We start from the raw sequence: 10937 nt of genomic DNA, 5'->3' as shown, positions 1-10937 counted from the left end.
ACTTACTACATATTTTGGACTTTGAAGACTTATTTCAATGAACCCAAATATGATTTTTGGTAGTTGAATAATCCACATTACCAACTTTATAATCAAAGGGTAGATCTGAATTTATCAACATGAAAGGCTTTTATTTTTCTTTCAATTGGGATGGCTTACTGAATAGGTTTTGGACCATTAGGCCCACTAAACAGAATAGACAAAGATTATGGGCCATGGCCAACAATTTGATTCGGTATTGGGCCCACTACATTGGGAGCAACATGAAGCCCAAAACAAAGGAAAGAAAATATGTTCCATTTAGTTGGGGAGGGAGGTGGACATGATAATCTCATCAATAAATGGAAAGTTTAGTTATTAACACGTACTCTTGTGCAAAAGGCTGATCTTGGGTTTAGTAAAGAGAACTCTGATGATAAAGGAAGGGATCAAACATATGTGAATGATAAGGATGACTCGTTCTGAAGTATTCATAAAAATAATGTTGAGCCTAAAGAAAAAAAAAAAAAATGATGCACTTCCGGCGAGCAGTTAGGAAGATTGGCCACAATTTGAGCGGTAGGTTACCACCTACCCTACCCTACCACCTATAAACGTTTGTCCTACAACCGTCTAAAAAGGAACTGCAATGATCTTCAATAGGAATCCTACAATGATAGATAGAATCTTCATGAAAATACTACTAGATCGAGCACTAGTGATTTTGTATCCGGTCAAAATCTTGGCTAGAAAAGCTCATAACTCAACCTCAAGACTTCCAAATTCAGAGAAAAAAAAGTCCAACATGGGTAAAAGATAGAGCCTCAAACTCAAACTCAAAACACTTGGTATAAGTCACAAAAACTAAACATCTTCTTTCTTTCTTGTATTGTAAGCTCAGTTTTCTTTCATCCACCAAAGGTAAGCTTTGCAATTGAAGTTAATTTCAATTTCTAATCATGGGGGCAGAAGAAATCGGATATCCCTTCTTAATATAATCAGATAAAGATAAGTGTTCTAAGAAACTATTGAGCAAAGAGAGGGACTCAGAAGCAAATAGAATTGATCTAAGGTTTGGAAAAGTGATTGAAATGATCATTCAAGGGCAACGAGGAGGCTAATATTCAGAACAGAATTGAAAGAGGTTTTACAAGAACTGTATCCGTTCTTATCGTTTGATGGATGTGATGTGATGATGTTTATATGACTTTGTAAGAATTACTGATAGCCCAGTTCTTCGTAGACTTGTGGTCTAATAGTTTTGTTGGGCAGAACACATGGAAGGTATGATAACCAATCGAAGCAATTCAAATCAATGCTCATATATATTGACTCATGTTTTGAAACAGATTAAAAACATAGATCAGGTCCAGCATCCACAATACATATCAGCCAGAACAAATAGACTCTAACTGCACAGGAAAACACAATTAAGATGGAGATTCCAACATCTGAACTTCAGGAAACGTATAAAGCTACAAGTAATTGTGAGCTATGCTCAGGGGGGCTCCCAAATTCCTTAGTTTTGTTCCCAGTAAAAAAGCATCAATCTCACATTGCTTCATTCTTAGATAGAGAATTAAAAATTCGGGAACAGTACAAACCCAACTAAAGGATTCAATAACATTCGTTAGCGCAATGTTGCAGTGAATCGTGCATATAATATTCACAATATCCAAACGAATGAAATAAACAAATCAATCTCGAATTTTAGGATGATTGCATTATCGAAATCAAAACAATCCGTCATTTAGAGCAGCGCAGAAGAATATCATATCACCATTGCATATCATAAACGCATACAAGGAAGAAATCCAACATAACACCAGCAATAACGGAAAAAATGAACAAGAAAAAAAGAAAAAAAGAAAAAAAAACACAATTACGCAATTAAGATCTACAATTCTGGATCATTGATCACACAGGAAGATCGACAAACCCGTCTTGTTGGTCAGAGCTTGGAAATTGATCGGAACGCAGCTGATCGGACGCGAGAAACTGGTTGTCGTCGTCGTCGTCATCGTCAGGATCATTGGTGGCAATGTTGACACAGGAAAATCGTTCTAAGGAGGAGAAAAACGCGGAAGACATGGTGGCCGCCACCCAGGCCGCAACCTGGTCCAGCTTCTCCCGTGAAAGGATACTAAGGACGTTGTTGTTGGTATTTTCCATGCGATCTGAGCAGAGCCTTTCCGACGGAATTCCGATTGGCGATTGAAGAATGGAATTCGAGATTAGGAGTTGGCGTAAGCGATTTGCGAGAGGGACTGGTCGATGAAAATAAGGGTTCGATCTGTGGCTCTAGGGCTCAACGAAAAGAGATAAAGCGACTCTGAAATTGAATCTTTATTCGTCGAAATACGATAAAAGGGTGAGGTGTTGGAGATCGAGGCTACAAAAACAAAAACAAAAACCTCTTTATTTAATTTTTTTTTTCTTTTTTTTTTAGAAAATAGAACGTTTGAATGTGAAATTAAATTCAAATTGACAGTTGTTTAAATATTCGTTTCGTTCAAAGTTTTAAATCCTAAATATAGAATTTTTTTTTTATTAAAAAAAGAAAAAAGAAAAAAATGCACCTCACTTATCGTCAAATTTAAGAGGATTATCTATCTGATTTATTATATTAGGTTTCAAAAGGATCACAACGATGACAACAAAACTGTAAATAAAGATAATAATCGGTAAATAAAGATAATGATTATTGTTAGATTTTTAAGAGTTTAAACAAAAAAAAAAAAGCATTTTTGATCTTAAAGGCAGTCTCGTTCCTGACATAACTAATGTTTTTTATAACAATTTTTAAAATATGATGAAAAAATATTATAATTGTTATATGTAAGTTTAGTTATCAGGCCACGAAGTGCAACCCTTGAAGAAATCTAGAGGCTCGAGAGGTTAAGATTATCGATAGAAGTATTAGCACTCTCCCAAGGTTTGAAGCCGAATCATGGCGTACGTCCACTTCTAAGAAGGAAAAGACCTTACGTGCAATTCCACATTATGGTCAGAGTAACATAGCATTATAAATATTAGTGGCCCACTCCCATAAAAAAAAATGTAACATATCTTAATCCGAATTCTAAATCACTTTAGGCACATCAGTGTCTTAGGTATGAGAGGCAAAACACCATACTATTTTAGTGTCCTCCACGTTTATTAATGTATAAATAAATTTGTTTCAATGTAAGTAAAATGTTTTGATAGTATTTTTTTTTATGTATATTTTCTTTAAATTAATAATTTTTAGTGTTTTTTTTAAATCTATCATATTATATATATATATATATTTAGAGTAATAAATTGTCGTAGTCTTTAGTTATAATATTGAACTATATCATATCAGAAGGTTACAATTGAGGAATTTGTTTTTTTTTATAATATAAATTAAATAATATAACCATGGAATTAAATAATTAAATGGGTCATACTTTAATAACGATAATTAACATAATCTCCATTTTAATCCAATTTGACTTTTTTTTATTTTATTTTATTTAAATGATCTCGTGATACGATCGTACAAAGTCAAAACCAATCGTACGGTGGAGAAAAGTTCTCATTTTCACGAAGCCATACCCAAACAACTCGACAGCCCCCTCATTCTTAATTTGGACAATTCTTATGGAACAAAAACCAAAACAAGAAAATTACAAATAAATATTGGTTTTCAAAAGTCAAAATTCTTCACTCATGAAATCTGGGCGATCCCATACATGAAAGTAAACGGACTTACCATTGATTTCCAGTTCAATATCAGTAACATTGCGCCCACGTCGTCTCCAGATTTCAACCCTAAATAAAGTTCTCAGGTTTTGGGAATTTCTTGAAATTTCTTGAAGTTTCAGAAGAAGAACAAGAAGAACAATGCAGATGAAGTATGTGATTCAGATGGAGGAGGCCAAGGAAGCCGCCGAGGACCGCCCATCGGTGGGGGCGGTTTACCGGAGCATCTTTGCCAAAGATGGGTTTCCGCCTCCGGTTGAAGGCTTGGATACCTGCTGGGATATATTTCGGTATGATAACAATTTATCTTTTATTTGTTAATCTGTTGTTTTATGGATGAGAAACCCCATGAAGCAAAATCTGTGAAATCTGTTTTGTTGAATCTTTTTCGATCCCTAATAGGAGAAATTATAGATTCATTTAAGGGTTCTTGAGCAAAATGTGAACACTTCATGGCTTTAATAAGCTTGGATTTAGAAACTTTTTAAATGTTCTCTAAACACTTGTGTTCATAATGCTTGATTCAGAATGTCTGTGGAGAAAAATCCTGGAAATCGGATGCTTGGACGTCGAAAAATAGTTGAAGGCAATGTAGTAAGTTACTGATAAATGAGTAGCCATGGCATTGAACTCAAGAGGGTAAAGAGTAATGGTGGTTGCTGTTGATCTGTAGGCTAATGCTGGTGAATATCAGTGGCTAACTTACAAAGAAGTCTATGACTTGGTGTTGAAAATTGGGAATGCAATTCGCAGCATGGGTTACGGACCAGTAAGTTTTTGAAGACGTTTATGCTCGTACAATGCTCTGCGTGGTTCGGAGTTAACGTTTATTATATGTTGTGGTGAGTTTACAGGGAGAAAAATGTGGGATTTATGGTGCTAATTGCTCTGAGTGGATCATTAGCATGGAGGTAATTAGTTCATTGTTTCCTGTTTGCTAGCAGTATGCAGATATCTAAGAGGCTATTTGGTGTTGTTTTTTTTTTTTTTACAGGCTTGCAATGCTCATGGGCTTTATTGTGTTCCTTTATATGATACTTTAGGTAAAAGACATGCTTCAAATGTGATTTTTGGTATTAAACTTTATATACGTTTCATTTTCGTTCATGAACTTTGCTGTCGTTACAAATGGGTTGGGTTGGGTTGTTACAAATGGTATTAGAGCTAGAACATCGGGCGGTGTGCCAACGAGGACGTTGGGCCCCCAAGGAGGGTGGATTGTGAGATCTCACATTGGTTGGAGAGAGAGGGAACAAAACATTTCTTGTAAGGGGGTGGAAACCTCTCCCTAGTAGACATGTTTTAAAACCGTGAGGCTAAGGTGATACGTAACGGGCTAAAGCGAACAATATCTCCTAACGATGAGCTCGGGTTGTTACAGTTCCTTATGAAAATTTAGAAGGTTTAAAAGTTTAGAGATCAAAATGGAATGCGAACATTTATAAGGTTTGAAATAGTATTTGGAGCTCAAAATAACGAATGATTCTTCTCTGAGCGTTTTCTCTATTATCCTGCTCCGTTTCCTATACAATATGAAAGCCGTTTCGGATTCAAACTTGTTGTAATATGTTTCAGGTGCTGGTGCCATAGAATTTATAATCTGTCATGCAGAGATTTCCATTGCTTTTGTAGAAGAGAAGAAGATCTGTGAGGTTCATAGCCATCATTTTTGCAACTAATTACGAGCCATATAGCTTCAACTAAAATGTTTCTCATATTTACTTTCAACTCTCTCTCTTATTCAGCTGTTGAAAACACTCCCCAACACAGCAAAGACTCTTAAAAGTAAGCTTTTATTCATTTTCTTCATTTTCTTCAATTTATAACATTTATTTTTGCTATGCAGCAATTGTGAGCTTTGGTAACGTTTCGAATGATCATAAGGAAGAAGTCGACAAGTTCGGGTTGGAAATATATTCTTGGGAAGAGTTTCTGCAAAAGGTGAGTTTTATAAGTATATGTACGTCTGTGTTCGATTTGTAAAAATAACTACGTAGTCTTGGAAAGATTTAGACATCTACCGCTGAACTTCGACTCGGTTTCACAACTCCAAGCTATACAAATCTAGCCTGTGAACAAATATGGGGTGACAATTTATACCATTTTTGTAATAGTCCAAGCTCACTGCTAGCAGAAATTGTCTTCTTTAGGCTTTCCATTCCGGGCTTTCCCTCAAGGTTTTAAAACGCGTCTGCTAGGGAGAGGTTTCCACAACCTTATAAAGGATGTTTTGTTCCTCTTTTCAACCGATATGGGATCTCACAATTCACCCCCTTCGGGGCCCAGCATCCTTGCTGACATATCGCCCCGGTGTCTGACTCTGATACCATTTGTAACAGCCCAACCCCACCACTATCAAATATTGTTCTCTTCGGGCTTTTCCCTTCTGGGCTTCCCTTCAAGGTTTTAAAATGCATCTGGTAGGGAGAAGTTTCCACACCCTTATAAAGAAGCTTCGTTCCCTTCTCCAACCGATGTGGGATCTCATGGACTATATCTACTAGCAGTAGGCTCGGGCTCTTATTGTGAACGAAAGTGAATATCAAACCGCTTTCTCCTTTCAGAATGCTGTTTTTACCACTTGAAACAGGGAGATAGCCAACAATATGAACTCCCAGTGAAAGAGAAAAGTGATATCTGCACTATCATGTACACCAGTGGAACAACCGGTGATCCCAAGGGAGTACTGTTATCCAATAATGCCATTATAGCACTTATAGCCGGCGTCAAACATTTGCTTACATCTTTAAATGTAGAGGTGATCTCAGTTCTTCCCCTTCATAACTCATTTTTCAAGCTTGTTGATTCAAATGAGATGCGTACGTGTTCATCGTTCTTGTTATAGGTTCAAGAAAACGATGTTTACATATCTTATCTTCCGCTTGCTCATATCTTCGACCGGGTGATCGAGGAGGTGTTCATTTTAAACGGTGGCTCCATCGGATTCTGGCGTGGGGTGAGAAATCATATATTGATCTTTCCCTTTTCAAAAGGCAAATAAATTGAAGAACTCATATCATGTCATGTCCATGAATTTTGTAGGATGTGAAATTGTTAGTTGAAGACATTGGCGAGTTGAAACCAACTATTTTCTGTGCAGTTCCTCGTGTTCTTGAAAGAATCTATGGTGGTGAGCGTATAAATTTGTTGCTTTCAAATTCGATATCGTGGATTCAAACCCCTGCAATGTCGTTTTGACATTCGGGCTAATACTTAAGCCAACACGTAAAAAAAATATTATATTTATACGGATCTATCAACTTAAACGAATATGTTAACTTTTACCAATGTGTTTGATGACGTTGTTTAGCTTTGAACCAGAAGATATCTTCAGGAAGCTTGATAAAAAAATCGATGTTTAACTTTGCATACTCGTAGTAAGTGAAAATTTCTTATCGAACTCTCGACTTGTTCATATTCGAGTTCCTGTTGTTTTAAATTCTTCCATGCTGTTCTATCTCTGCAGCAAATATAACCAAATGCAGAAGGGGAAAAAACATGAAGTAGCAGCCCCACTTTTTGATAAACTTGTGTTTGACAAGGTAAAAGGCTTCACTTCAATCAAAACCACCTTAAAAACGTCGAAAGCTCATTCATGTTCTTGCAAGGATGTTTTTAGGTGAAGAAGGGATTAGGAGGAAGAGTGCGGATCATTTTATCTGGCGGAGCGCCTCTTGCAGCTCATATCGAAACTTTCTTTCGAGTCGTGACTTGTGCTCATGTTCTACAAGGCTATGGTATTATCATCCTTACCTTAATTTACACAAAAACAAACATGTTGTGTTTAGAATTTCCAAACAAGCCTTTATTTGCAGGTTTGACAGAAACTTGTGGTGGAACATTTGTCAGTCTACCAAATGAGTTGCCAATGTTGGGAACAGTTGGCCCTCCAGTGCCTAATGTGGATATCTGTCTCGAATCAGTACCCGAACTGGGATACGATGCTCTCGCTAGCACGCCTCAGGGTGAAGTATGCATCAAGGGAGATACATTGTTTTCAGGATACCATAAACGCGAAGATCTTACCACAGAGGTCTTGGTCGATGGGTGGTTTCACACTGGTACTACCGATTATTCTTTCGAAATTTTCATCTCTCGACGGTCAAAAGCATGTCGATATCACTCGGATCCTTACATTCTTTGAGTCGTATTTAGGGGATGTTGGCGAATGGCAACCCGATGGAAGCTTGAAAATTATCGACCGCAAGAAGAACATCTTCAAACTTTCTCAAGGCGAATATGTTGCAGTGGAAAATCTCGAGCTGATTTATGGCCTTGTTTCCGACATCGAAATGGTACGAATTCTATCTCCTACTATTATTCTACAACGCCAAAAACGTCGCCGTAACTTGTATAGCATAATCGTTCATCATTAACAAAAAAAATATGGAAACCATGTTCGAAACTTTAGCGACACGGAGTATAAACGTCTTTCAGAGTTAACTAAAATGTAGAAAGTGATAATATTTGAATGAGATTGTTCAGATTTGGATATATGGGAGTAGCTTCGAGTCCTTCCTTGTTGCTGTTGTTAACCCAAAAAAAGAAGCAGTTGAACATTGGGCAGAAGAAAATGGAATCAAGGGGGATTTTGCTGATCTTTGTGGAGATAGAAGGGCAAAAGATTATATTCTTGGACAACTTTCAAAGATTGCCAAAGAAAAAAAGGTTCGTTTTTTTTACTTCTTCTCGTGTCATCGTGATCACGAAGATGAGTTGAACGAACGAAGCATGAATTGAAGTTGAAGCGTTTTCTTTTGCAGTTAAAAGGTTACGAAGCTATTCGAGCGGTTCATCTCGACCCCATCTTATTCGATATTGAGCGTGACCTTCTTACTCCATCGTTTAAGAAGAAGAGACCGCAATTGCTCAAATACTATCAGGTTCTTTCCTCTCTACAAAACTTGATATCATTAACTTACGTTTGTTGTCAATGTTTCGAATGTTTTTTAATGTGAAGGTTTAATATAAATTAACGGTCGAATTTGTGAACAGAAAGAGATCGATGATATGTACAAGAGCGGGAGTAAGCCAGTTGCGTAAGGAAGAAGATTGAAGATGGGAAGGATGTAAAGCTTCATGTTTCTATGGAAATTCAACTCTTCCTCATTTTTTTTTTAAATGGTTTAGACATTCATCATTTTTATACCCATTAATATATATATATATATATATATATATATATATTTTTTTTTTTTTTTTTCACTTTTGCTTTATTCATTGATAAGTTAAAAAAATTAAAATTGCCTCTAATCTCTGTTAACAAACTTTCGATTTCATTAAATTAAAATTCTCTTAAAATGCATTATATTAAAATTTAATTTTGTAAATTATAAATCTCCTATTAATGTTAACATTAAATTAGGGTAAAATTTAAATATAATTCAATTTTTTTTTTTAACATGAGACCATTAAATATATATTCTACAAACATATTTAAAAATAAAGTTTTTTTTTTTTAACTCCATGCACTCCCCTCTCTGGATGTAGGATCTCACAATCTACGGCTCCTTGGAGGCCTAGTGTCACAGTCATGCTTGTTCAAAATGTTGCCGCCCATGGTCGAACGTTCGTGACATGCCGAAACTTTTGTCTTGTACTACTTTATTGCTTTCTTTTACCAGTTTCATGTTGTATTATTTCTTTCTTATTTTCTTTAAGAGTATGATGCTTCGGTGATGTCATGGTTATGCCGAGTAGAGATGAAATGCCTCAAAATGTATTATAGGGGATACTACTAGTTGTCAACTTCTCCCTGCCCGATAGTTATATGCAGTAAGCCTCAAAATGTACTATAGGAGGACATGACTAGTTGCCAACTTCTCCTTACCCGATAGTTATATGCAGTTAGTCTCAAAATGTACTATAGGGAGACACGACTAGTTGTCAACTTCTCCTTACCCGATAGTATATGCAGTAAGCCGTTGTCTTTTTTGCTTATGTTTCCATATAACACCAATTTCAAATTCTCTCTGGCTTTCAAACCTCTCCTTCTAAAACCTCTCTCCCCTCCTTTCTAAAATCTTCTCTCCCCTTCTTTCTAAAATCTTCTCTTGAAATTGAGACTCGAGGTTTGTATTCACGTTGCCCGACCCTAGACAACGTAACTCGAAGTAGGCTTGACCCACTCAGTGCTGCACAATTGCCAAATCCACTGCCCAATTTGTAACAAAAATTTAATATGGGAAGCATAATTCATAAAATTATGTTGCAAAGATTATATAATAACACAAAAAAAGGGAAGAAGAAGAGAGATCTACTACCCTAACTCAATTACAAGGAAAGTACAAATATACCCNCATAAACACCATGTAAAAAAAAAAAAAAAAAAAAAAAAAAAAAAAGTAAAGTTCCTTCCTTTCCTTCCAAAAACACCAAACTGAATCTTATAATCTGCACAGTTGGATCAAATCCCACCACTCCTCATCCTCAGCCCAAATCGTAGCGCAAAACGGACACATTCGCTTCAGAAGCAGAGTGAATATACACAAACTCCAAGCTCTTCTGAGGGCCCAGAGAATTCACCCATTTCGGGAAAGTGTACGATTTCCCAGAATTCGTCAGCCCCCATAATGGCCCATACAGCTTCGAAATCGAAAGCTCAAGATTTCTCACGGTTTTCCCCGATTTGTTCGTGATAACCGTGGAATATCTGTAGTAAATTCTTCCCTTGTCCTTCCATGAGCTCGTTACCCTCTGTAAAATCACAACCGGGCTTGAAGAAGAAGAAGAAGAAGAACCAGGATTTGGGTTTCTTTTTGCTGCCGGTGGAAGCGGGACGGCTACTGGAAGGAGCTGATTGTAGCCGGAATGCCCGCCGTGGAATCTCGCTAACACGCCCAGAAGAGGAGCGTTGTTGTAAGTGGCGGGCTCTGTTTGTTCATAGTTGTCTCGTTGATCCGCGAAGTTGTCGTAGGCGTCGGGGCCACCTACGAGGGCGCCGGTGAGGACGTTCGGGTCGCCGGATTTCTTGCTGAACCAAGTAGCGTAACCTTCTCTGCAGGCGATGAATTTGGAGCTGATTTTGTAGGAGACGATGGAGGATCCGCGGTGGTGGACGCGGCGGGGGAAATTGTTGCCGTATCCCACCATGTAGCTCGTGGCTCTTGGATTGTCGCCAAGAATGTAATCCACCTGCTCAATTCATTCAAACATTTTGGAAAAATTCAAAATTCAAATCTCTGTTTTTAAACAAACAAATTTCAGAGGAAACCAAAAAAAAAAAAAAAAAA

General features: G+C 37.1%; 2 protein-coding genes across 2 annotated transcripts in view; one reads left to right on the top strand and one right to left on the bottom strand.

Moving 5' to 3' along the window:
• The first annotated feature begins 3615 nt into the window (after window positions 1-3615).
• On the top strand, window positions 3616-8846 carry LOC111459367 (long chain acyl-CoA synthetase 4-like). Its single transcript, XM_023102236.1, has 19 exons — window positions 3616-3995; window positions 4233-4299; window positions 4379-4474; window positions 4560-4616; window positions 4700-4748; window positions 5281-5357; window positions 5451-5490; window positions 5552-5646; window positions 6296-6463; window positions 6551-6661; window positions 6748-6835; window positions 7016-7082; window positions 7172-7247; window positions 7325-7442; window positions 7521-7766; window positions 7861-8000; window positions 8191-8373; window positions 8469-8588; window positions 8701-8846. Exons 1-19 carry the CDS (start codon window positions 3847-3849, stop codon window positions 8746-8748), a joined length of 1995 nt encoding a protein of 664 aa, XP_022958004.1. The 5' UTR covers window positions 3616-3846; the 3' UTR covers window positions 8749-8846.
• A 1053-nt stretch (window positions 8847-9899) lies between these two features.
• LOC111459368 (endoglucanase 6-like) overlaps window positions 9900-10937 on the bottom strand; it is a 3654-nt gene continuing 2616 nt past the window's right edge. Inside the window, exon 7 of the mRNA XM_023102237.1 lies at window positions 9900-10839. Coding sequence (XP_022958005.1) covers window positions 10135-10839 — 705 coding nt within the window. The 3' untranslated portion in view covers window positions 9900-10134. The remainder of the gene's footprint in view (window positions 10840-10937) is intronic.

The sequence above is a fragment of the Cucurbita moschata genome, unplaced genomic scaffold (genome assembly GCF_002738365.1).
Source record: "Cucurbita moschata cultivar Rifu unplaced genomic scaffold, Cmos_1.0 Cmo_Scf00022, whole genome shotgun sequence".
Taxonomy (NCBI): Eukaryota; Viridiplantae; Streptophyta; class Magnoliopsida; order Cucurbitales; family Cucurbitaceae; genus Cucurbita; species Cucurbita moschata.
This window is presented reverse-complemented; position numbering and strand designations above follow the sequence as displayed.